This window comes from Cavia porcellus, unplaced genomic scaffold (genome assembly GCF_034190915.1).
Source record: "Cavia porcellus strain 051 isolate PalLab524CR breed Dunkin Hartley unplaced genomic scaffold, mCavPor4.1 scaffold_5, whole genome shotgun sequence".
Taxonomy (NCBI): Eukaryota; Metazoa; Chordata; class Mammalia; order Rodentia; family Caviidae; genus Cavia; species Cavia porcellus.
The window spans coordinates 52,011,564-52,038,106 of record NW_026947488.1 but is presented as its reverse complement, the minus strand read 5'-3'; the positions used below and the strand labels follow the sequence as shown (position 1 = coordinate 52,038,106).

Genomic DNA, 26,543 nt, shown 5'->3' with positions numbered 1-26,543 from the left:
TTGGAGTTTGGTGCTTTCATAGAGTTTGTGGTCTTAGGTTCAGTTTCCACTAGAGAATGAGAGGGACAGGGAGGGAGAGTGAGAATATGAGTATGAATATGGATATAAATGTGATTCCACAGCTTTGGGGTTTTCATTTTTTGGCCTGTCTGAGCTTCCTCAGGAGGAAGCTGACCATCTTTTCGCAGTGCTTTGGGAAGCTGATACTTCATTTTCTTGCAGGGATAAGGTTAGTGAGGGACCTTAGAACAGAAGCTCTATTTCTTTGCTCCTTCAAATGTAAATATATACAGCGAAGGCAAATTTAATTTAATTTTTTTTTTGTACTGGGGATCAAACTCATGACCTTGCGCTTGCCAGGCAGGCGCTTATACCACTGAGCTAAAACTCCAGCCCCAAATTTAAATTTTTATTAAAAGGCTATGCATAATTGAAACAAAAAAATTGCAAGCCAAGAATTAACTTTATTACATAGAATGTGTTTATAATTTTTTTGTCCTATTTTATTAAAAACCAAAACAGTGGTTAGCACTCAGTGATTTGGTTACAAAATGCAGACTCCTACCTTTTGCTCAAGATGATGAGGATTCTCTTAGGAGCAGGCTTGTGAGCCAGTGAGCTGGGCGCGGTGGGGAAGGTGGCAAATGCACATCCTGTCTAGCAATAATGAACATACTGGGCCCTAGGAGGAGGAAGTGGCGACCCTTGCTGGCCTGGGCCCTTTGGCCTCCATCTACATCCCTGCCCTACACTGTACAGAGAGATTCCATGAAGGACTGCTTCCTAATTTTTCTTTTCTGATTTTGAAATAGGGTCTTGTCTTATAGTTCATGCTGGCTCTAAACTCACTGTGTAGCCCATGCTGGCCTCAGACTCACTCCATTGTCCCCCTTCCATCTCCTGAGTACTGGGATTATAGGCATATGCTACCATGTCTGACTTTAATTTTTCATTGGCAATGGTAATGGATGATTGAGATGCTTGGAAAGAGACTTTTCTGCCTGGTTGAATACATGTAAAGGGATCTTGAGTAGACACTTAAATTGTTAGTATTGCTTTGATAACAAAAGCAGATTTTACTTGTTTGTTTTTGGTACTGGCTGTCATACTCATGACTTCATGCTTGCCAGGTAGGTGCCTTGAGGCTGAGCTATATCTCTGACCCTAGTTTTAAGCCTTTAGGAAATTTAGATTGTTCTAAAACCATGAGAAGCATTTTGTTACTTTTATGTTTTTTGTTTGTTTTGCTTGTTTGCTGAGAATAAGGTCTTGCTATGTAGTTCAGGCCAGTCTTGAACTCACTATGTAGCCAAGACTGGCCTTAAAGTCCAGGCAATCCTGCTTTATCCTCCCAAGTGTTGGATTATGGACATGTGCCATCACATCTGGCTTCACAGTGTAATAGTTACAGAATCTGCTCCAGGTTGTGTTACAGACTGACTGATGGTGAGTCAATAGTTCTTCTTTGATATCGTTTATTAGGAGGACTTTTCATGGGCGGAAATGTCAGTGGTAGAGCACAGGCCTGATGCGCACTAGGCCTTGGGCTTGGGTCTCCAGGGGGCAGAGAGAGGGGGCAGCGGAGGGGGCGGGCTTCTGTAGAATAGGGTGAACCTCTCTGGAGAAATACAGAAAGGGCCTCTGTGGTCAAGCATCTCAGAGCTCCATCTTCTGGAGAGAGTCTGGTATTTCTAAATTTGTTCATCTTCCTGGTCCCATTGCCTGTGTGGCTTGGGACTCAGTACATGTCTTCCTGAGGACTTCTCTGGTGACAAGGTAGTGTCAGGTTAGAAATCAGGATCTTTGATCTCTGTTCTTTGCATACAAGAACTCTTATTGCCCTAAGTCCAATTGGATTGCACAGTTTTTCTCTGAAAGAGATTAACACCATCTTAAACTCATTTTTAAAAGGCTGCTGTAGAAAATAAACAGCTGTGGTGAAAGCACATGCCTTAAGACAAGCTGAATGTTCTCTGTGCATGCAGGGAATGCTGTACCATGGCAGAAGTACCGTGGGCCCTACTGGCACTGGAAGGGAACATCTAATAGCCTGCAGTTGAAAGGTCATTGGGAGCTGTGGCCTCCTGGCTGTCTTTCCTAACCTCCTCTAGTCAACTTCACTGCTAACAACAGGGGTAGTAGTGTCTGCTTCACAGAAAGTTATCATAGGACCAAGAAGTTCTTGTAATGACCATGGTACAGTAGGTGCTTAGAGTTATGGGAGCTCCCGGTAAGATCCTGCCTGTACTGCCAAGATTCTGTAGTTCAGTCCCTACAGGCAGTGCAGTAGTAGAGACTGTCTGTGAATTATAGACGGAAAACACGACTAGTTTGACATTCCCTGAAACAACTGATAAGGCATACACAGAGGTATGCTTTTCTGACATCCAGTTGTGTGGCTGTGGCTGCATAATGAAATCTAGAGCCCTCATTGGTGCTGAATAAAAACCCTGATTGCCCCCAAAGTGTAACTTTGGTTTGGTGATAAAAATAATCTGTGACCTAGAACACTGCATATCTTTTTAAATGGAGCTAGCCAGCCTTGATCAGGTGTTTTTAGATACAAATGTTAATCATTAAAGCTGAACCTAAGCTTGCTAATAAGGTTAATGGGGCTTGTCTGTGGCCTTGGGCAGGGGTGGTGTGTGCAGACGCCTTGGGTGCGTAAATCTTTCTAGATGATGCATACAGTGGTTTTGCCTGTATGTAAATGTGCTTTATAGAACTATAATTAATGAAGACTTTGACACCATTCACCTACAGGCTTTGACTAATTGGTAAGATTTAATCTGAGTATTATGTTTGAAATCGTCATTTTACCCCTTTGTGGGTTTGTGTTTTGCAGTGCTGTGATGGGAGCCCAGGCTGTTTAGGATCCTCTGGAGCCTTGTTTCTGCCTGTCTGTTCCCTGCTTCCTGGGCCCATCCTCTTGAAGTCTGTCTGTCAACAGGAAGAGGCAGGGCTGTGTGGGCAGTGTAGGTGGAGCTCTACCTGAGCTGTGGCTGCTGTCTTTCTTCGCGGGGAAGGGCCAGTGGCTAGACGACTGGGCATTTGGTTCCCAGGCTTCTTCCAACCCACATGTCGTCATTATATTTGCTTCTGGTAGAGTGACCTGGCCTCACAAGCTGAGGAGTGGAGACAACACGGACACATTGACAGAGAAACAGACGGAGGACGCGCTGGCCACTGGACCCCGCTGCCTCCCCCTTTTCCCTGCCTCCCTTGTCCAGAGAATGAGCCCAGCCTTTAGGGTAGCTATGGACATGGAGCCCCACGCCAAGGGCATCCTGCTGGAGCCCTTTGTCCACCAGGTTGGGGGGCATTCGTGTGTTCTCTGTTTCAACGAGACAACCCTTTGCAAGCCCCTGGTCCCAAGAGAGCATCAGTTCTACGAGACTCTGCCAGCTGAGATGCGAAAATTCACTCCTCAGTACAAAGGTGAGCCCCTAGCTCCTAGAGGGATCTCCAGTCTGGTGAGCTGTGAGGGGTCATGGCAGTGGAAGGCCCTGGCAGCCATCCTGGGAACCCTCACCCCTCCTGTGCACTGTTTTTCCCCCTCTTCTTGGCCCTCAAGCCCAGCACTTTACACTCTCAGTTTTCAAGTCCTGGTAAGATTGCTCAATGCTGTTTTGTTTTGTGAATTTGTTTTGAGTTTTATTTTTGGTGGAAGCATAGATGTGTTTTATGTTCAAGTGTCTCTTGATCACAGCAACCCATAGTCCCCCATGGGCCGGAGACAGTGGGAATATTGGGGAGGATTTTACCCAGAATTCTGGCAGCCTGCTTTTTATCCTCCAGGAAGCCAGCAGCTGGTTTTTAGGTAGACTGGGGGCAGGACTGAGTCAGATGGAATGCAGAGTGGGAGTACTGTGCTGATTAGCCCTGAGCCATTACGGAATATCCCCAGAATTGCTTTGTGAAGTCAACCCTTTCACATATGGTGACTTTTCCTTTCTTTTTATAACGCATTTTTGAGATGACATCAGTAGCCACCAGCATGGTGTGATCTTTCATGGGAAGAGGGTGTCTTGTAAATGAGTGGAGACCCCATTAAAAAATTGATTGTAAATATGTGTCAAAGACTCTAGATTCTTGGATTCTTGGATTCTTCTGGGACTGTTGAAGCATTTTTAAAAGACATTGTACTGGGGCTGGAGATTTAGCTCAGCGGCATAAGTGCCTGCCTTGCAAGCAGGCAGTCGTGAGTTTGATCCCCGGTACCGGTAAAAATGAAAAAGACAAAAAAAAAAAAGACATTGTACTAAGAGCTGATCTGTACACTGAAACGCATGTGTGTTGTGGTGGGGGTGGAGGAGTTGGGAGCCCTCACTTGGTCCTTCTCTGTTGTTTTTTTCCAGGACAAAGCCAAAGTTCTCTTGTTAGCTGGCCACCCCTGCCCCTTTTTTGCCTTGGTCCTTTCCCCAGTGACCACAGGGAAGTGTGGTCCCCTCAGTTCCCCACCCCGGCTTCTCTGCACCCAGAGCTGGGGCCGCTTCAGAAGTGTCGTCTCTCTGAGCATGCATTTCCCTGCAGCCAGCCAGCCAGTCAGCCAGCGAGCAGGCGGGCAGAAGGACTGAGGAGATTGAGTGATCCTGGGGCAGAGAGGCCTGACAGGCAAGGTGTTCAGCCCAGTCGCTTGTAAGGCGCTCAACGTCACCTGCTGAAATGTTCCCACCGACAAAGACTGTATAATCACACATGGCAGATCTGGCAGATCTTAGAGACTCAAGGGGCAGAGCTGCTTTCAAGGCCAGCCTGTGTCAGTGCTCCCTGCCCAGCCTTATCTGCCTGTGTTCATTTTGTTCTTTTGTGACTCAGATCTGCAAAGACCAATAAAAGCGTGGTGGGTGCGCTACAGGAAGCCTTTGCTAGGAGTCTGTTGTGCTATGTGGTTTGTTTTGTTTGCCCCTTTATTTTGCTTTGCTTACCCAGGCTTAATCAGGCTGTGCTTTAGAGTCAGCCTTCAGGCCGCCAGAGTTTCTCTTTGAGACATTCAGAATTCCGACAGGACGCAAAGAGCAATGTTTTTGCATTTCTTTTAGGATTAAAAGAATTACATAAAAATTAATAAACATTTTCAATGATGGAAAAATGTGTCTTGTAATTCTTTGGCTTTTGCCTTGTTAATTAGAGAGGAAGACTTTTGGCTGTGTTTGCTCCCTAATTGCTTGTCTTGTATGGTGTCATTTTTTTCTAGCTGTTTTGATATTTGTTAGGTTTGCAGATGAGTTTGGGGCCTGTGGCAACATAGAGACTAAGGAACAGGGTAAGAAAACAAACAAATGTTACAATCATGTTATTTAGAACGCATTTTCCTGAAGAATTAAAAGTTGTTTGTGCTCCTCACCCCCTTTCCAGGAGTGGTATCTGTGCGGTTTGAAGAAGATGGAGACAGAAACTTGTGTTTAGTAGCATATCCATTGAAAGGGGACCATGGAACTGTGGACATTGTAGACAATTCAGACTGTGAACCAAAAAGTAAGCTTCTAAGGTGGACAAATAAAAAACATCACGTCCTAGAAACGGAAAAAAACCCCAAGGACTGGGTACGCCAGCACCGAAAAGAGGAGAAGATGAAGAGGTAGGTGTAGAAAATGAAGGGGTTTGGCTCTATGGGAGCAGAAGTGTTGGGGATCTTGGTTACAGCCAGGGTCCCTGAGCTGTTGGCAAACTTAAAGGTGCTCACTCAGTGACCAGTCCCATACGGCCTGCCCAGCTTCTCTAATCAACTGGAGTTAAGTGTGCCGCCTTAGGTTGGGCATGGGGGATCTCATCAGTTGGGAAGCTGAACCACATAGCAAGACCCTATCTCAAAAAAAAAAAAAAAACAAAAAACACCTAAAAGAAGTTCTTTCACTTACTCCTTTCACAGTTGCTCTTGGCCATATCCTTCATGTCCCATGTCCTACAGATGTGATGAGAACCATCCCTTTATTTTAGGTTGCTCATCAATTGTGGAAGACTTTTGTGAAATTTGACCTGTGGGGGAGGACCTTCCAAGTTCCATGCCTTAGCAAAGTTTGTGAAGATAAAAATAAAAATTAGTTGGGTGTGATGGACACACCTATAGTCCCAGCGCTCTGGGAGGTTTAAACAGGAGGATTGCAAACCTACCCTGGGCAGTTTACCAGTTTATCTAGACCTTGTCTCAAACTAAAAACTGGCTGGGAATGTAGTTTAGGGTGAAGGCCCTGGGTTTGGCCCTCAGTACTGCTAAATAAGTATGTCTATCATATGACTTTTTCCTGTGAAATGAATTCTGATTTTCCCAGTCACAGCATTTAGAGTCAAGGGAGCCTCTGTGCTAGAAACCAAGGTTAGTATTACCTGGAAGAGGTCACTAAAAACTGCCCACTTGGAGTTAGGTTGCAGAGGCTGCTCTTGTGTTTGAGGTTCTCCGTACACTTTTTTCAGTTGACTTTTCTTGAGGAATGCATATAATAAAATACACCCCTTTGAAGTGTTTAATGAATTTGGGCAGGGATGTACATTGTAGCCTGTAATCACAAAAGGTGCACTGTAGTTTGTACTGGCCTTGATCTGGTGATCCTCCTACCTCAGCTTTCCGTGTTGAGATTACAGGCATGCACCCCCATGCCTGGCCCATATCAAAATCAAAATGGCCCATCTTGTTACCACTCCAGAAAGTTCCTCATGCCTCTTTGATATTGAGTTTTGTTATGACATTGTGATTTATTGACTTTTTATCTCTTTAAAGCCATAAATTAGAAGAAGAATTTGAGTGGCTAAAGAAATCTGAAATCTTGTACTACAGTGTAGAAAAAAAGGGAAATATAAGTTCCCAGCTTAAACACTATAACCCTTGGAGCATGAAATGTCACCAGCAGCAGTTACAGAGAATGAAGGACAATGCCAAGCATCGGAACCAGTACAGTATCCTTTCTTAGCCCTCTGCTCTGGGGGAGGGGCAAGACAGGCAGCAAGTTCTGAAAGAGTTGGGTTAATCCTGGGGCTTTGCAGGATATGCCGTGTGATAACTGGGGAAATAGCTCATCTTTTACAGCTGGAGGCTCATCTAGGTGTGCAGGTGGTGGGGATGGGGCAAGGGGTCTTTGGGAGTGATGAGTGGTAGCCTAGGGGTGATGGGGGGCTGGTCTCCCCAAGTGCCACACAGTTACTTGTTTCCCCTTCTTATCCATTAAGCACTTTTTAAACACTTTAAACAATTTTTTTTCCTACTAGAGTTTTTGAAGGAAATCTGATACATCAGTTCATCCTTATTTCTTTTCTTTACTTTTTTTTTGACCCAGAGTTCATGCTGGCCTTGATCTGGTGATCTTCCTTCTTCAGCTTCCCAAGTGCTGGGATTATGGCAGGCACCACCATGCCTGGCCCATATGTATATTATCAGAAAAGCATAGTTTAGAACATTTGTAACCATTTTTACTTAAACATTGGACAAGTGGGGCATGGTGGCACCTGCCTATAATCCCAGCATTTGGGAGGCTAAGGCACAAAGACCACTATGGGTTCAAGGCCAGTGTGAACTACATATTGAGACCTTGTCAAAAGAAAAAAAAAAGAAAGGATAGTAATTTCTTATAGTAATACAACATTTGTCAGGTGTGGTGATAACATTCCTATAATCCTAGTACTCTGGTAGACTGAAGCAAGAGGATTACAAGTCTGAGCCTCGTCTTAACAATTTAGTGACATAGTGAGACCCTATCTCAGAAAACAAAAAGGGATGGGGATATAGTTCAGGGCAAAGCCTGGGTGCAATCCCTGGTAAGCGTGGGTTAGGGGCAGCATATGTGACAACCACAAGACAAATGAAAAACTTCCACCTAATTTATATCTACATCTTATTTGTCTTAGTTTTTGTATTTGATTTGAGTCTGGATCCTTAAGAGGTTTACATGGTGTATTAGACGTGATGATGTACTTCTATAATCTTGGCACTCAGGATACTGAGGCCTGAGGATCATCTTGAGGTTGAGGCCAGACTGTGCTACATAGTAAATTCAAGGCCGGCCTAAATGCTACATAGCTGTCTTAGCTACAAAAAACAAAGAAGGACAAAAAAAAAATCTTTTCTGGGGTTTGCTTCCCATCTCCTTGCTGCCTTCTGGCACCTTCCTGATGTCCCAGCCCTTGCTGGGGGAAGGCAGGTTGGCTGCAGGTCCTTTGTGAGGGAGGACTGGGGTCAGACCACAGGATGTTCCTCTTGGAGCGACAGGGAAGCTGAATACGTCAGGCTGCTGGGAAGGAGCAACACAGGTGGGGTTGTCCTGCTGCCCAGTGTAACCGTTCATTCATACCTGCTCCAGGCGCCCAAGGTGATACCTTGTAAGGTACAGGAGGGGAGCGCTGGGCTTACACAATAACACCATCTGGACAGACAGAAAAAAAGAAACCAAGGAAATAAAAGGTTTACAAATTGCATTGAATTCAAGTGTTTCAGGTCCTTAGCACTTCCCATTTTTTCTTCTTGAAAACTTTTCATTTTTTGTTTTGGCTTGTTCGATTTTTTAGGCAGAGTCTCAATAGGCAGTTCAGGCTGGCCTTGAACTCACTCTGTAGCCCAGCTGGCTTGAAACAGTGATCCTCCTGCCTCAGCTTCCAGAAAGTGCTGGAACTGCAAGTATGACACACGATGCCCAGCTTCTTCTTGAAAATTTATCATGGGGCTGGAGATTTAGCTCAGTGGCATAAGTGCCTGCCTTGCAAGCAGGCAGTCGTGAGTTCGATCCCCGGTACTGATAAAAAGGAAAAAGACAAAAAAAAAAGAAAATTTATCAGAAGAAACTGTCTTCTAGAGTTGCCCTTGACCTGAATTGTTTTGATTTTGTCCCTCTGGTGGCTGTATGTTACGCATGTCTCCTCTGTTTTCAGTAAATTGTTTCCAGGTTCTCTTCTTTGGAGAATAGGAGCAGGAATCCGTGGGAGAGAGTATTGCATGTGTCCACTGATTGGGGAGCACAGTGTTCCAGTTGTTTGGCGTGGTTCATCATTGCCTTGAATCTATTTTATTACATAGGGTGGGTGTGTATGTGTTACCAACACCTGAACTCAGGGCCTTTACACTGAGCTGAGTCCCCAGCCCTATCTTTACATAATGTTTTTATTTTGAGACTTCTCCAATTCTCTAAATTGCCCAGTTTTGGCTCAAACTTGGCAATCCTCATACCTTAGCTCTCAGAGTGCCGGGATTACAGGTGTATACCACCACACCCAGCTGTGGTTTTCATTTTTCCTCCTTTTTTGTGTGGTACTGGGGATTGAACCCAGGGCCTCACAGATGCTAGGTAAATACCATTGACCTATTCCCCTCCCCCAGCCCTTTCTCATTTTATTTTTTAAGACAATCTCTTTAGGTTGCCTGGGCTGACCTCAGATGTGTAGTAACTCCTGTTTCAGCTTCCCAGAGTGCTGGTACTGCAGGCCTGTGCCATGCCATTCCCAGGTATTAGGCAGTTTTGTAACTTTGTCATTCACTGGAATCATTCTATAAAGAGCTACTTTATAGAAGTCAAGTATGCATATCCTGAGGTACATTTTATTTTTCTTGGTATTTATTTATTTTGATGCTGGAATTGAATTTATGACCTTCCACTTGCCAGGCAAGTGCTTGTGCCACTGAGCTAAATCCTTGGCCCTTTTTTTTTCAGGCAGGGTTTCACCGTGCAGTTCAGATGGGCCTTGAACTCACTTTGTAGCCTAGACTAGCTCGAACTCACAGTAATCTTCTTGCCTCAGCCTCCCAAGTGTGGGGATTACATGAGTGCGCCACCATGCCTGGCTTTTGAGGTACATTTTATATGGGAAAGGCCAATGTATTTGTCACTTTTCCATTGCTGAGACAAAATTCCTGACAGCTGTGGTTTAGGAGAGGTTGCAGTCCATGGTGGCTGGCTCCAAGACAGAAGCATCAAGATGGAAAGGGCCTGTGATGGAAAGCTGTGACTTTCATGGCTGCTGGGAAGCAGAGTGAGGGAAGAGCCAGAGGAGGAGGAGGGGACTGGGGATAGGTTGTACTTTTTTTTTTTGTACGGGAATTGAACTCACGATCTTTTGCTTGGCAGGCAGGCGCTTACACCACTGAGCTAAATCGTTAGCCCTTGACAGGATGTACTTATAGAAGGCACGTCCTCAGGGACCTGCTTCCTCTGCCTGGGCCCACCTTCCAGCTGCACCTTCAGATGAAGCCCCTGCTGAGGTTAGGACCCTTAGAGTCAATGTACCACTCTAGGCTCCATCTGGCTGCGTCAGGGAATGGAGCCTTCAATGAATGGATCTTTGGAGGGCACTTCATATTGAACCATACTAGTGGGTTAAATGCTTATTTGCCCTTAGTAGATGTTTGGAGTAACAAGTAAAGTTCCCTGCCCTCCTCCAGAGGTGGTCAGTGAGATTTGTTGTTTTGTTTTGAAAACAGAAATGAACCTCAGTTTAGGCCAATCTTGCATACTAAGCTACATTCCCCAGCCCTTTTTAAAAAATTCTTTTTCATTGTTTTATTTTGAGACAGGATTTCACTAAGTTGCCCAGGGTGGTGTTTTCAAATTTCTGATCTTCTTGCCTCAACCACCCTCCCAGAGTGCTAGAGTTTTTAACTATTGTTATGAATGCATGAATTAGAATATTTTTTATGTTTGAGTGTATTACAGTTGTTACTTTACTGACTTTAAGATTGTCTCCAAGATTGATGGAAACATAGTAGTCTATGGTGGTTTGTCTTTTTTTTTTTTTTTTGAGACAGAGTCTCACCAGGTAGTTTAGTCTGGCTTCTAACTCAAGGTGATCCTTTTGCCTCAGCCTCCTGAGTGCTGGGATTGCAGGCATGTTTTGCTTTGTGATATGAAAAAGATGATCTGGGGCCAGAGATTTAGCTCAGTGGCACAAGTGCCTGCCTGGTGAGTGTGAGGTCATGAGTTCGATCCCCAGTACCAAAATAAAGATGGTCTGAGAAATGGCTCTGTACGTCTCCTGCACCAGATGTGAACTTAGAACACTGCTCTTAAGGCAAGGTTCAGTAAACTTTTTCAATAAAGGGCCAAATAGGTATTTTAGGTGTTTTTTTTTTTTTTTTTATTGGTACCGGGGATCGAACTCACAACCACATGCTTGCCAGGCCGGTGCTTATGCCACTGAGCTAAATCCCCAGCCCCGTATTTTAGGTTTTGTGGGCTGTACAGTCTGAACAATTCTCCAGTTTTGTCATTGACAGTAGTATAAATGACCAGGTGTGCTGTGTTCTGATAAAATTTTATGGTCACTGTAATTGAGTATCATTTTCATGGGTCATAAAGTATTACATGTATTTTTCTCTCTTAAAAAAAGTATAGGCCATTCCTAGCTTGTAGGCTGTACAGGCAGGAGCAGTGGCTGTATTTCACCAGGTTGTCCTCCCATTCATGGGGACTGGTGGGACAGCTGTTCATGAGGAGCCTCTTGTCTCTGATCATATGTCTTGGTCTTCTCAGTGCACACAGCTGCCGTTGGAGGTTTTTTTTTTTTAATTTTATTTTTTATCGGTACCGGGGATCGAACTCATGACCGCCTTCTTGCAAGGCAGGTGCTTATGCCACTGAGCTAAATCCCCAGCCCCAGCAATTGGAGGTTTTTAAAGGGAGGTATTTTCACAAATTTGTACTTGCATTGTATTGTATTGTGTTTATATATTTATTTTGGTACCAGGAATCAAACTTAGGACCTTGCCCTTAGCGGGCACATGCTGTGCCGATGAGCTATATCACCAGCCCTTATACTGGTATTTACAAAGTTCACGTTTTAAGGCTTCAGGATGTATTGAATGAACTTGTGCTGTGTGTGACTGAGGAGAGTATGCTCAGAGCCTGTGGTCCCCTACTTAGGAAGATTCAGGAAATAGCGAGTATGTCTTCCAAGCTGGGTGTCTCATTGAGTTTAGATGCTGGCTGCTCTTGGGCCAGGCCCCTGTGACACCACAATGAATGGAGTTCCCTGTGGGCTTAAGCTTGGCTGGGTCACTGTGTGCAAGCCCTGTGACACAGGAGTACTCAGGTCCCTTACAGTAGCACTTCCTTTTGAGGGTACTGTCCTTAACCACTCAGAATTCATCTTACTAGAGAACCTGACTTCCCGCTATGAAGTGCCATGTGTTCTGGACCTCAAGATGGGCACACGCCAGCATGGGGATGATGCTTCAGAGGAGAAAGCAGCCAACCAGATCCGAAAATGTCAGCAGAGCACGTCTGCTGTCATTGGCGTGCGTGTGTGTGGCATGCAGGTGAGGAGTGTGCACATGCGTGAGGAGGGCTGGCTGGGGCACCCAGTGGCTGCCACCTGCCCACTGTGCCATGGTTCTGTTTGCTTTAAAGATTCCACAGTTAACCTACATGAGTGTGTTTGTTTCTGGTTGAAAAAAATAAAGTACACATATCTAGGTGACTCCTCTGTGGCTGACCTGGTGGGCTGAGTCTAGAATCTAGACGGGGGTAAGGATAAAGGCAAGATAGTTGGACTGTATCTTTGGATGCCAATGCTGAGTAGAGGGCTAGGAATCTGACAAAATTCAGTTCAGATACAACGTCCACCAGCTTGTGTATGGCCCCTGTAGTCAACAAGGTAAAGGATCGGATCTGGGTCATCACACTGCCACAGTTTCCCAAGGGTCCAGGCCTTGTGGCCGAAACCCTTGAGCTTCTGGTCTCTTCCTCAGGTGTACCAGGCAGGCACTGGGCAGCTCATGTTCATGAACAAGTACCACGGGCGGAAGCTGTCAGTGCAGGGCTTTAAGGAGGCACTGTTCCAGTTCTTCCACAATGGGCGGTACCTGCGCCGGGAGCTCCTGAGCCCAGTGCTAAAGAAGCTAGCTGAGCTCAAGGCAGTGCTGGAACAACAGGAGTCCTACCGCTTCTACTCGAGCTCCCTGCTGGTGATCTATGATGGCAAAGAGTGGCCGGAGGTAGCCCTGGACTCAGATGCTGAGGACTTGGAGGACCTGTCAGAGGAGTCCGCCGATGAGTCTGCCGGTGCCTATGCCTACAAGCCCCTTGGGGCCAGTTCCGTGGACGTGCGCATGATCGACTTTGCTCATACCACCTGCAGGCTGTATGGCGAGGACAGTGTGGTACACGAGGGCCAGGATGCTGGCTATATCTTTGGGCTCCAGAGCCTGATAGACATTGTCACAGAAATCAGTGAGGAGAGCGGGGAGTGAGCCCACAGGCTGCTCTCGGAGCTCAGAGACACTGTGTCCCAGGCACAGCTGTGCTGTGTCGGGGAGGTCATCAGGATGGCCAGGTGGTGGTCCTTGCAGCCTGGAGCTGATGCATAGTGGCCTTTGTGAGCCCTGGCCTGAGACAGCCCCATCTGTGCTCAGAATCTATTTATTTTATTTCTTCAACATTCCAAATTTGATGATGCAGATACCTCTTTCTTCCCTGAGTGTAAATGTTCTAATACAGATTTTTGTTTATCGTAAACAGTGCTGCTGTTACTCTTTTCAGAGGCATGTAGTCCTCCTCTTGAACATCAAAGCCTTACGGGTTCTAGCCCAGCAATGTCCTTGCTGTTGCCCCTACCCTAGAGAGCCAAAAGTCACCTGTGTATGTTAACTTGATCTTCAGTCCCCCAACTTGGTAACCTGAGGTCACTCAAAAACCCCTATACACATATCTTAGCCACGGTTCCACCAGTCTGCCAGCTGAGTCTCTCTCCCCCCCCCCACTGCTTTGGGCAGCAGGTGGTTCAAACCATGGGTCCAGCTTTTGATCCCTTCTCTGCCACTGTCAGCAGCTGATTGGCTGTACATTGTGATGTCAGAGATTCTGGAGCCAGTGCCGGGCTGTGGTCCAGGTGCAGCCTGATCAGTGGTGAAGCAGAGCCCAGTGAGAGGTTCTAGGCAGGTTGGAGCTTGGCCCCATCACCTGTCACTGCTCCTTCCCAACCCTAGACTTCGCTGGGTAAAAACTAGTTCTTCACAAAGTCAAGCCAGGGCAGCCCATGGCCTAGAGAGTGCTTGGGAGGAGAGGCCAGGAGGGGTCTTGAATTTTAGTACCTGATGTGGTATGGGGAAGCTTGGGTCTGCATGTTGGGTTCTAGCCACTCTGGGCCTCTGAACTCTCACCACCACTTCCTCAGGCCCCCTAAGCCTACCCTACCATGTCTAAAGCAGAGCCCTGCTCCTGGACTCAGGCTTCCAGTGGAGCCTTGTGTGATCAGCCCCTGAATGCTCCCCACTTGGGAGGCCTCTTTCTTTTTTATCAAGCACTGACTGCAGAGATTTCAAAGACTTGGAGCTGACTGCAAAGTTGAGTGGGTCAAATATGCCTCTAAGGCCACATGGTATCCCACTCCCCATCCTCTGCCAGCCCTTCCGGTTTTGGGGAAGTTTTTAGAATAAGAATGTGGCTGTGTGTGATGGTACATGCTATAATCTCAGCTATCCAGAGGCCGAGGGGGAGGATGGCTAGCCTGGATAGTTCAGGGGTGACTGTGTTTCAAAATACGAAAAGTCAATGGTAGGGCACTTGTCTAGCATGGTTGATGCCCTGGATTTGATCCCCAGTACTGCCAAAAGGATTTCATGTCCTGTAAAGGTAATAAAACAGGTGCTAACGGTTAGTAGGGGTGGGAGCTTCCAGGCAGAGGGAACAGGACAGGCAGACCCACGATAGAAAATGAGAGCTACAGGGTGGGCTCTGGGGGCAAGACAGGAGGACTGGACAGAGAGAGGGATCATATGCCCCATACCTGTGTCTCCCGCTCACACTTGCTCCAGTGCCTACCACGGGGCACTGACTACCACGGCAGAGACTCCCCACCAGCAGGACTCACAGTGACAGCGCCCTCTCCAAGTGCTTAGTGTTGTAGGCTGGGACCCCTGGCGAGCAGTGAATGTCTGAGGATGGGGGTGGGGAGGGAATCCTAGAGCCGAAGGGTTGCGGCTGCGTGCCTGGGCCCCGCCCTGCCGTGCCTCTTGGTTCCGCCAGGAGGCGCCGCGTCTCAGGCCCCGGGCTGATGCTCCTGGGGCGGGGTCACCGCGAGCGGGGACGCACGCGCACGCGCAGTGTGTCCCGCGGCGGGGCGGGGCTAGTCTGCGCGGGGCGTTGCGCTCTCTCCCGGCCTGGTATACCTCTCCGGCACCCGGCCGTGTACCTAGTCCGCTGGAGTCTTGGCCTGGCCCCATGTACCGCGCGCTGTATGCCTTCCACTCGGCTGAGCCCAACGCGCTGGCTTTCGCTGCTGGCGAGACCTTCCTGGTGCTGGAGCGCAGCAGTGCGCATTGGTGGCTGGCGGCGCGGGCGCGCAGCGGCGAGACGGGCTACGTGCCGCCTGCCTACCTGCACCGTCTGCAGGTGAGTGCCGGGCCTCGATCGCCGAACCGAGCGCCACCCCGGGGCCCTGGTCCTTCGGGCCTGGAGGCCAACCTCCAGCACCCAGGAATTTGGGAGCATCTGACCCCGAGGCCCAAGGCCTGTGGGCACTGAGATACCAGGGGCCAGAACCCCTACAGAAGATCAGGCTCTTGACATAGTTACCAAAAGCTTAGCTCTGCGACTGATACTCCTTGTGACTTAAGACACCTCGGTATTGGAGCCTGCATCTGGATCGATTCTAGAGCTGGACCCAAAGACTCCAGTTACCAAGTCCCTGATACCCCATCCTTTACTGTTCCCCTTCCCCAGATCATTAGGATTCCACACTATGCCTGCCCACACCGTGGAGCTATTAGCTTTAGGCTGAGACCCCCATCACTGAGCCTGGGACACCTTAGACACCACCTATGTCCCTAAAAACCTCCAGGCTCTCAACAACTCCCAACTCCGCCCTTGGACCGTGGGCGGCTGAGAGCATCCTCCTCCCCTTGGTGACCCCCAACTCTGAGATCTGTGTCTGACTGCCCGGTACCCAGCCACTCCCTAGGCTCTTAGCAGGAACCACTGAACCAAGGTTTCCAACCCCTGCTGACCCTCCTGACACTGTCACTTCTGCTCTCCCCATGCATCAGGCCCTGACTTTGCAGACTTCCTTCCTCTGAAATTCAGGGGCTCCATCCTTCCTTGTCCTTAGCCTGGAGTGTCTCCTCCTGAGGATTTCCTTGGTCTGACGGTGGCCCCATTTCCTTCCAGTGGAGGTTGCAGTTCCATTTCCTGTTTCTACAAAAGCAACCCTCTTGCAGAGGCTGGGGTCCCCATTCCTCCAGTTGGTCTCTTCTAACCGCAGACCTCATATGTGGCCTCTGCCAGGCATTCCTGCCCTGTCCTAGTCCCCAGCTTTAGAAAACATCCTGCCCTAGACAAGTTCAGGATAGATACTCTGTCTTTGCCAGAGGGGCTGTGCCCTCTGCCCTACAGCCCCTCCACCTGAGTGCCTCGGGGAAACCTCAGGGAGCAGTCCTGCCTCTTCCCCTATTGAGCGTTGAGCCACAGGCAGGATCACAAAGGCTGGGTGTCTGGTGATGACAGAGAAGCTGCCATCATTTTTGTCACTGTCCTGGCTGTTTGCTGCATCCTCCTGTCTTGGTTTCTCATATATTTCCGTCCATCTCATTCTGCCCCGCTACTTGGTGTTTTTTTTTTTTTTTTTTTTTTTCTGACTCTCTCATTCTGTCTCCGGAGCAGTCATGCTTCACTGTTTCCCTCTGCCTGCCTCAGAGTCTCTTTAGGTCTGTCTTACTCTTTCTTTCTGCCCCCTTTTCATCTTCTCTTGTCTCCCTGCACCATGGCACACGATGGGCTTTGCTGACTGCATCCATCTGTCTGCCCCCATCAGGGAGAAGTCTCAAACCACTCTGAAGTGAGTTCCCTCAGCTCTGAGCCTGCTATATAGAGTGGCTGGGTAAGGGAGGGCAGGGTGACTGACTGGTCCCCTGGGTTGCTGAGAATGAGGCCTGAGCCTCGATCAAGTACTGAGTCTTTGTGTCCTTCCTTTGCAAAACAACACAGAGCATCTTCCCACGGCAGGTCTGAGACAGCTCAGGAGGATAGCAGGAATGGGCAGGGGAGATCCCCTTGGTTCCTTCTCAGCTCCTAGACTCTTCACAGGGCTCTGCAGTGACAGGGCTGTCCTGGGGTGTGACCTTGGTGCTATGAAGGATCATCAGGATCCAGAGTGACTGATTAAGGATTCCAGACACTGGAAGCTGCCTGGCATCTTAGCCTGGGCTCTGAACCAAGCTGAGGGGTAGATGGAGTAGGTATGCGGTCATGGCTCCAGACTGGGGCTTCCTGGGCTAAGGGTTTATTCCAGACCCCAGGTTGAGAGGCATCTGAGCCAAGGCCTGACTGGGGCCCTGTGTGTAAGTAAAATGATATTCTGGGACTACTTTGTGCCCCTGCTCCCTGAAGGATACCATTTGAGACCCCATTCTGTGGATCTCCACTCAGCTTCCTTCTGGGCTGGGTCTGGGCTAAGCATCCCTGCCTGGGCCCAGGTCTGACTGCTCACCTCCTGCAGGGCTTAGATCAGGATGTCCTCCAGGCCATTGATCGGGCCATCGAGGCTGTGCACAACACAGCCATGCGGGATGGTGGCAAGTACAGCCTGGAGCAACGTGGAGTCCTCCAGTGAGTGCTAGGGAGGTGGGCGGCTTCCCCAAGGGAGCATTAGAGATGTTCCGGGTGGGCAACACACAGTGGTGGAGCATGGGGAGATGGGGTGTGAGGGCTGGACCTGTGGGTCCCAGCCTCCCACAGGGCACTGTGAGCATTGTGCTGTGTGTGGTACTCTTTGCCTTAGTGTTCCTATCCCCATCAGGAAGCTGATCCACCGTCGGAAAGAGACCTTGTCCCGTAAAGGCCTCTCGACCTCCAGTGCCACAGTTATCACTGCATCCACCAGTGATCATCATTTGGATGCTGCTGCTGCTAGGCAACCCAATGGGCTTTGTCGAACCGGATTTGAACGGCAATACAGCTTGCCCAGCTCTGAACATCTTGGGGCAGACGGAACCATCTACCAGGTACATGGTGAGGGCGTCCTGGAGGAAGAGGAGGTGGGTGGGGCTTAAGGCTTCATCCTGAGGCTGAAGGGTCCACTCAGACCTAATATAACCTAATATCATTTAACTGCAGCCAGAGTTCAGCCAACCACACAGCAGCCTGTCCCCTCATATTCTGTTTCTGTCCTCACAGGTCCCACCCCAGGCTCACCAAGCAGCACCCACTACACCACCCCCACCGGTGAAGCACCGTGATCACGAGGCCCTGGTGGTCTCGGGGAATGGTGAGAGACAGAGTGTGGAAATGGGATGGGGCACTCTGGGCCTGGAAGGGCTCCTCTGGCTGTGTCAGGTAGATAAGAATAGAGGCTTGGGAAGAAGATAGGGCTCCTGTGCTGCGCAGTTGGGGGCTCTGGGCTTGGTTAGGGACAAAAGGCCTAGCAGCAGCATTGGGGCCCATATCGGGGGCATAGGGCTCTGGGGTGGGAGGGGTGAGGGCCCAAGGGGCCTGCTGTAGCACAGCATCTGTCCTTTGCTCACAGGTGGCCGCAACACCACGCCCTCTAGGTGTAGTTCGGTGTCCAGTGGCTCTTCTGTCAACAGCTCTTCTCTGGATATGCTCTGTACCAGCTCCAGCCCCTCTGAGCTGGGCCTTGGCTGCTCCCCCACTCCCCCACCCGTGCCACGCAGAGGCACACACACAGTGTCCCAAGCCTTGCCCTCTCCCTCCAAGGCACCAGCCCCTGAGTCCCCTGCAGAGGAGGTAGAGGTTGGTACAACCTCACCCCCTAATGACTTGGAGTCCTTGGGTACTCTGAGTCTCGGGACCATGGAGGAGAAGGCAGCGTTGGAGACTGATGTGCCAAGGACCATTGGGGCAGAACTGATGGAGCTTGTGCGGAGAAACACTGGCTTGAGCCATGAATTATGCCGTGTGGCCATTGGTGTTGTGGTGGGTCACATCCAGGCCTCTGTGCCAGCCAGCTCACCTGTCATGGAGCAGGTCCTCCTCTCGCTGGTAGAGGGCAAGGTGAGGGGGTCGCCTGGCCAGGAACTTCCCTGATGCCTCCCTGCTAACCCCACTCCATTCCTACCCACAGTTGTGTGTTTGGCCTGTATGTGACAGGTATTTCTCAACTCTGGCTCTGGGCTTTCATTAGGCTGGGCGCTGGGGATATTTGAAGTGACTCAGGAAGAAGAAAGGGATGCAGAGCATCTGAGGCGAGGCCTTGCTTGGCCTGGGGCCATGATGCAGGGCTGCATGTGGAGGGAAAGAAGGTGGCATGGCTGGCACACAGGTGGAGAGAACAGGTATGGGAAGAGCAGAGCCCTGGTGTCACTGGCAGTGAGCCCAGAGGTGGGTGGCTGCAGGGAGTGAATGGACCCAGATATGTACAGGCAGTGCCTTGCTGGCCTTGGCAGTGGCAGTGGTGTTTGGTAAGCTCTTCACAGATAAGGGAGTGTGAGGCATGTGGCTGCTTCAGGGTTTGTGTAGAGCTCCAATCAGAAGCAGGATCGAAGGCAGTGAGCCCAGAGTGTGTAATGAAAGCTGACCAGGCTGAGGATCCCCTTGTAAGTAAGGTCCTCTTTCAGTTCTGGCGTGGGTGGTGGGCAGTGGCCAGAAGCATACTGTGCCGGGCACAGAGCCAGTGCTTGGTCAGCAGGTTTCAGGAGAAAGCACAAGGTAGGAGATAATGGGCCTGCCACCACAGGAGTGGATGAGAGTTCCGGTTCTCAGCCACATTCAGGCAGGTGAGTCCATGCCCTCATGGGGGTGTTTATCTGGGAGTTCAGTGAGAGGTCGTTGGGAAACCTCCCATAGACTACCTGATGCAGAATCCTGACCTGGGAGATCATCAGGACCAGAGGCAAACCCCTGCCCAGTGTGGATCATGTGGCACTTGAGCTCATGGTGTAGACCCGAGGCCTTGAGAGCTCCCTGGAGACAATCTACTGAGCCATGCCTTGCCCTCTCTCCCCAGGACATGAGCACAGCCCTGCCCTCTGGACAGATTTGCCATGACCAGCAGAGGCTGGAGGTGATCTTTGCAGACCTGGCTCGGAGGAAGGACGATGCCCAGCAACGCAGCTGGGCCCTGTATGAGGATGAGGGCGTCATCCGATGCTACCTGGAGGAGCTGTTGCATATTCTGGTATGGGGTGGTGGCCTCATATATACCTAGCATGTGGGCAGTGCCCTGCCCCACCTTGTCCCACTTTCCTGCTTAGGAGCCTCCCCTGCACCCACACAGTTCACTTGTTTCCACACAGCCAGGCCCACTGTGTGATGCACACTTCCTCCTTCCTGCAGACTGATGCAGACCCTGAAGTTTGCAAGAAAATGTGCAAGAGGAATGAGTTCGAGTCTGTCCTGGCCTTGGTGGCCTATTACCAAATGGTGTGTGCTAGACAGAGGGGAGGGGTGCATGGAGGGATGTGTGGAGGGATACAGGCAGGTGTGGGGGTTCCAGAAACTCAGCACGTGGGGTCCCCTACCAGGAACACCGAGCGTCACTGCGCCTGCTGCTCCTCAAATGCTTTGGGGCCATGTGCGGCCTTGATGCAGCCATCATCTCCACGCTGGTGTCGTCCGTGCTGCCTGTGGAGCTGGCCCGGGACATGCAGACAGACACGCAGGGTGAGGTGGGGCGGGAGAGTGTCCAGCCATTGGCTGGGGTTCCTGCCATCTTTAGGGTTCTGACCACCTGTTTCCCCACCCCAGACCACCAGAAGCTTTGTTACTCTGCGCTCATCCTGGCCATGGTCTTCTCCATGGGGGAGGCAGTGCCCTATGCCCACTATGGTAAGAATGCAGACCACTGAGCTGCTGACCACAGAAGTGTGGCCCATGGCCTGAGGGTTGGCAGGGATAGGGGGTCGCCAAGGTTCCCAGAAAGCCCAGGAATCTGAGTGGCACAGGGGGAGGGACCAGACTGCAAACTTGTGTGTGCCTTCTTCCAGAACACCTGGGCACACCCTTTGCCCAGTTCCTGCTGAGTGTTGTTGAGGATGGCCTACCTCTGGACATCACGGAACAGCTGCCGGACCTCTGCGTGAACCTGCTTTTGGCTCTCAACCTGCACTTGCCAGGTGAGGTTGGGACCTGGCTGGGAGGGACCAATCAGAGAGGCTTTGCAGCTGTATTTGTTCTTGGCTACACCCCATCCTTCCTCAGTGCCTGACCAGAACATCATCATGGCTGCCCTGAGCAAACACTCCAATATCAAGATCTTCTCCGAAAAGCTGCTTCTGCTTCTCAACAGAGGAGGTGAGGGCCCCAGAATGTGTGCACAGGTACCGCCTGTATCCCCTGTGTTTCTGTCCCCCTCTGGGGTTATTCTGGGATGCCAGCAAAGGCTGTACTGACCCCATGACCCTGCCTTCTAGATGACCCTGTGCGCATCTTCAAACACGAACCACAGCCGCCACACTCGGTCCTCAAGTTCCTGCAGGACGTGTTCAGCAGCACCGCCACAGCTGCCATCTTCTACCACACCGACATGATGGCACTCATCGACATCACCGTGCGGCACATTGCGGACCTCTCACCTGGAGACAAGGTGTTTGGAGGTTGCCACATGCCACAGGGGTGGAAGCTGAGTGGAAACCGAACCTTCAGTGGGGCAGGGGTGAACTTGAGTGGACACGAAACATGAGCAGATAGGGCTGCTGCTGCTGCAGCCAGGTAGGGATGGGAGCCACTTGGGAACCAGGAGCCAGAGGAAGCGGCTGTGGAGCCATTAGGGTGATGCGTTGGGGGAAAACTGCAGTGAAGAGCGTGGGATGTGAAGCTGGGAGGGACATGGGGTACACATAGCACCTGGGGGCTGCAGCAGCAGGTAGACCTCAGAGGAAGGAGTGGTCTGATAACACATCTTATGGGATCTTGACCATGTTGGGGCAGAGTGAGAGCTGGAGGCCTGTGGGGTACGGAGAGGCCATCAGGTGGTGGAAGGTCAGATTTGGGGTGTATTGGATGGTGGATATGGCAGGGCTTAATGGTATAGCTAGGCAGGCGCAGTCTTACAACCAATAGGAAGAGGGCTGAAGGGAAACTTCTTGGGAGGACAAGAGAGTTATAGATTGATGGTATAGAATGGGGTGATGCCTGGTAGACATTTGGGCACTGAGCATGAGGGAGGCAGTGGGGACAAGTTGGGACTAGAGGGCCATTTGGGAGCTCTGTGTGCAGAGATCGCTGAGGAAATGGGACAGAGGGCAGAGTCAGCAGGGAGCCCGCCCTCACCTGGACACCACAAGGGTACATAGGAAGGGACCTAGGAAGGAAGGCAGGCAAGCAGTGTCCCAGAACCCTGGGCAGGAGAGGGGCCTTAGTGTTCACTGTGGAGCTGTCAGTGTGACAGTGGGGTCAGGGGAATGGAGGACCTGGTGGAAAGCTAGAGGGAATCTGAAGGTAACTGAGGAGTGGAAATGGATGGTGCTGAACAGAAGCAGCTCCTGTATTTTCTGAGAAAGGGAGTAGAAAGGCAGGGGTGAATGGGGAGCGGGAGATGAGCGGGTCAGGGAGGGTGTCCTAGAAGTGGAAGGTGCTGTGCCTGTCCTGACTTTGACCCCGGAGGAGCAGATGTTGTGTCAGGAGTTGAGGCCTCTGCTGTTCATTCTGATGGGGACAGGTGAGATGCGGGTGCTGAGAACAAAATGCAGGGCTTCTGAAAGACTGCTGCTGTGTTCCCCAGGAGGCACAAGGCCAGCTGGTCCGGCAGATGAGATCTGGAAGATGGAGAAGGGTGTCAAGTCTCAGGGCTGGGGAGAGGTGCTGGAGATGGATTCAGGGCCTATGGAGAGCATATGTTGGCCAGGTCTTGCAGATGAGTCAAATATGCAGGAGAGAGGAATTAAAGAGTGCACCCCCATTTCAGGCCTGTGCTTTATTTTTTCTGTCCCCTTGAGGCAAGGTTTTCCCATGTAGCCCAGGCTGGCCTTGAACTCACAGCAGTCCCCCTGCCTCAGGTTCCCAAGTGCTAGGATTATATGCAGGTACCACCACACTTGGTTTAGGCGCATGCTTTTGAGTTGACGGCAGTGTTCTTTCATGAACTGGAGAACATGAGAAACTTCCAGGGTGGAGAAGGAGGGGAAAATCAAATTAGATGGCAGCTGTGTGGGTTTGAGATTTGCAGTTAGGACAACAGGTGATTGGAGTTCACAGGACAGATCTAGATAGAAGTACGAGATCAGGTCATGTTTTTAACTGTGGGTGTCAGTGAGGTCTTCTTCCAGGGCAAGAGCGGGGCAGGTAAAAGCTGAGGGCCTCCGGCTGACGTATGTTGCGTCTCAAAGGCCTGGCTCTGAAGGAGTAGCAGGGCTTCCTAGGCCAGGCCCCACCTAGGGATTCCCTGTGGCTGGGCGGATTCATCCACTCATTTACACAGTGACTGCTGAAGGCACATTCTGGCTATTGGGGATATAACCTTGATGTTTTCACAGTGTGAGCTGGTCCGTGGCCTGGGCCCATGGGAGATAACAGCTGGTCCCCATCTGGTAGTAGTCACAGTACTCCCAGGAGGCCTTGAGCCAGCTCCTCTTCCCACAGCTGCGCATGGACTACCTCTCCCTGATGCATGCTGTGGTCCGCTCCACACCCTACCTGCAGCACCGCCATCGGCTCTCGGACCTGCAGGCTACACTGCGGCGCATCCTGACTGAGGAGGAAACCTCACCCCAGTGCCAGCTGGACCGAATGATTGTCCAAGAGATGTGCAAGGAGTTCCCAGTGCTTGGCGAAGCCCCCAGCTAGCACCTTCCTTTCCCCGCTTCCCTGCAGCTCTGAGAAGGGTGCAGGGGACTCAGGGGCTTCACCCTGAGAATGTTTTGCACTGACATTGGGAGGGGCTGAGTGGGTAGAGGGTCCTGAGCAGGGCCCCCAACCTCAAATAGATCCAACGCAAGAGGCCAAGTATAGGATTAGGGGTATCCTGGGGTGAAAGGAATATACAAGCAGAAGCCCCTCCATCCCTGGTAGTCTGCCTCTTCAGCATGCCTCACCTCTGCCTCAAACCCCTTTGTCCCCTGCACACTCAGAGCCCTGCTGCTGCTCCAGGCTGGGCTGGAGCCCCATCCCACCCGCCTGGCCTGTGCCCTGGGCCTCTGCAAGCCATGTCCTTGGGGTGAGGGAGGGTGCTGCCCACCAGTTCTGCTCTTTGCCTTAGCTTTGCAGTGAGTGCTGCTCATGTGCTCCCTCAAACCCCCTGGGATCACTGCCCCTTGCTCCCAATCCAGGAGATCTTGGCCAAGCTGTTGCTGTGAAAGTGGAAGATACCCAAGAATATCCAGGAGACACGCCATCCATTTTGGAGCTTCATGAAGCAGGATGGTGATGCTGAGAAAGTCAATGACAGAATCTATTTTCTCTAAAAATGTAGCCTGAAAAGTCCTGTGTATTTTCCTACGTGCTGTAGCTCAACTTTGGAAATAAATCAGAGGCATCTGGAATCAGGATTCCCTATATGACCCTGGGAGAAGGGGTCAGTACCTTGTCCTTTGGCTTCAGACTTCTGCAACCTGAAGAGGCGACAGACCTGATGGCCATTCCAGCCTCTGTATGCTAAGCTGTCCTGGGTCCCAGCTTTGCCAGGTGGCTGTACTTCCAGCCTCTCCTCCGAAAGTCACCCCTTTTAAAACTTTGTTCTCCTGCATAGCTGTTATCAAATGAAGCAAGTCATTTCCCAGCCGTGGTCTCCCTTAATACATGGGCCTTGTCTGGCTTTATTTTCCTTTGAAACCTAGAGATATCTTGTGCGTGGTGTGTGTGTGTGTGTGCGCGGTGCTGGGCATTGAACGCAGGGCCTTGTGTTTGCAAGGGAAGAGCTGTACCATTGAGCCACATCCCCAGCTTGAGGTGTCAGTTTTTGAGGGTAAGTCTGTGTATGTTTTGTTTGTTTTAGTTTTTGTTATGTAGAGCAGACTGTGCTTTTTTCTTTTCTTTTTTTTTTTATCAGTACTGGGGATCGAACTCAAGACTGCCTGCTTGCAAGGCAGGTGCTTATGCCGCTGAGCTAAATCCCCAGCCCCTATCAGGCTGTTCTTACACTATGTATCCCAGGCTGCCCTCAAACCCTCAGTCCTCCTGCTTCAGCCGCTCAAGTGTTGGAATACAGGTGTGCACCATCATCACACCCAGGTTTGAAAGAGAATGTTAAGGGTGTAATTAGGTTTGTAATTAGGGCCTAGAAGCCAGTATAATAAAAACTTCATTCTCTTCATGAGCTCCCACATTAGCAAAGAGCCTGTCCTGAAAAGTGGCAATAAACACCAAGATTCATTCCTGGTGGACAGCAGTTGGCCGTGAGGCATCAGTGCTCTTCATTTCCACACAGGACTTCATTCAGGAGTCCACATACCCCGGTCACTAGTGCTGTGGCTCCTGTCACCATCTTCCCTTTCTCACTAGATGCTGAGGGCAGGGAGCTGCTGTGGTCCCAGTAACAAGAGAATGCTGCAGGCAGCAGCGGAGACACAGAGTGGGGCTCCAGAAAGCAGGTGCTCAGGAAGCAAAAGCAGGATGGTTTGCTAGGGAACACACTGAAGGGGGGCACAGAGGCAGCAGGACAAGAGCCCCTCCTTATCATGGCTGGAGGCTCCTAATCCTGGGAGAGCCCCTTTTCCATCCAAGGTCAGCAACGCAGGCTTCAGTCATGACTTCTTTCTCAAGAGAGTGCTGAGGTCAGGCAACTGTTAGCTCACAGGAGAGACAATTCAGTGAAAAGCACAGATCCTCAGAAAGCTGGGGCAGGGACATCTAGCACCAACCATGATTTTTGTTTTCCATGTCCTAATGCACATGCCAACCTGGTGGGAAGAGCAGAGCTGTGCTCTGGCATCTGTCCTAGTGCTGGCACCTCAGGTAAAGGATGTCCATTTCTCCAAGGTTGTCCAAAGGACCCTTGTGCAACTGTGTAAGGGATGCACAAGTTGTAGCTTACAAAATTATGTAAATGCTAGATGTCGATAGCAAACATGCACTGGAGAGGTTGGGGACAGGACTTCAGGACCCCTCAGCAAACATTCTGAGGACAGCCTTAGCACAAAGTTAGAGCCACAGAGGAAGATTATGATTAGAGAAGCAAACTGTCACAGATGTGTCATGGACCGAATGGGAGGTTGCAAATGTGAAGGAGGCTGGACCAGAAAGGGAAGAGCAACAAGCCACTCAAAGAAAGGGGGTGACTGGAGGTGACAATCCAGAAGAGATTCAAGCTTAGGGCACGAGAGAGCTGGTTGCTAGGTGAGAAATGACACCTGCAGACAGGAGTCTACAGGGGCTGGTACTCTCTATGGGACATGCATGTGGCCACAGTGGCACATGCACAGGAAAACCCTAGGATGAGAAGTCAAGATCACCAGCTGGCTCAGGCCCCAAGACAGACTGAGGCTCTAAGGAAAATGAAGACAACTTTTTTTCTTTTAATGGAAGAATAACATCCTATTAAAAATAGTATTGGGTTGGGGATTTAGCTAAGTAGCATAAGTGCCTACCTGGTAAAGGTGAGGTCGAAAGTACAGTTTTTGAAGAGTACTGTGGCTGTGAAAATGCTAGTGTAGCCATGACCCAGGTGAAGAAACAGAATGTCACCAGTCTTCAGATCACTTAGTCACTCCATCACTAGTTCCTCCCCTCTCTCCAGAGAGAGTC

The 26,543-nt window shown here is 50.2% G+C and overlaps 2 protein-coding genes across 6 annotated transcripts in view; both read left to right on the top strand.

Moving 5' to 3' along the window:
* Positions 1-13,430, top strand: part of Ip6k2 (inositol hexakisphosphate kinase 2) — a 28,850-nt gene extending 15,420 nt beyond the window's left edge. For 2 of the 5 annotated variants that reach the window (XM_063248823.1, XM_023560050.2), the window contains exons 2-8: positions 2,846-2,975; positions 3,107-3,438; positions 5,198-5,266; positions 5,359-5,581; positions 6,719-6,894; positions 12,057-12,232; positions 12,665-13,430. In XM_063248823.1, coding sequence (XP_063104893.1) covers positions 3,234-3,438; positions 5,198-5,266; positions 5,359-5,581; positions 6,719-6,894; positions 12,057-12,232; positions 12,665-13,165 — 1,350 coding nt within the window. In that variant the 5' untranslated portion in view covers positions 2,846-2,975; positions 3,107-3,233 and the 3' untranslated portion in view covers positions 13,166-13,430. Of the gene's footprint in view, positions 1-2,845; positions 3,439-5,197; positions 5,267-5,358; positions 5,582-6,718; positions 6,895-12,056; positions 12,233-12,664 lie in introns of all 5 variants that reach the window. The other 3 variants (XM_023560051.2, XM_063248824.1, XM_063248825.1) reach the window with 2 other exon arrangements.
* A 1,589-nt stretch (positions 13,431-15,019) lies between these two features.
* Positions 15,020-24,596, top strand: Nckipsd (NCK interacting protein with SH3 domain). The gene is made up of 13 exons (XM_003476649.5): positions 15,020-15,305; positions 17,407-17,516; positions 17,707-17,911; positions 18,084-18,174; positions 18,433-18,920; positions 19,873-20,043; positions 20,202-20,288; positions 20,390-20,528; positions 20,613-20,693; positions 20,852-20,980; positions 21,066-21,158; positions 21,278-21,450; positions 23,445-24,596. Exons 1-13 carry the CDS (start codon positions 15,135-15,137, stop codon positions 23,646-23,648), a joined length of 2,142 nt encoding a protein of 713 aa, XP_003476697.1. The 5' UTR covers positions 15,020-15,134; the 3' UTR covers positions 23,649-24,596.
* Positions 24,597-26,543: the final 1,947 nt, after the last annotated feature.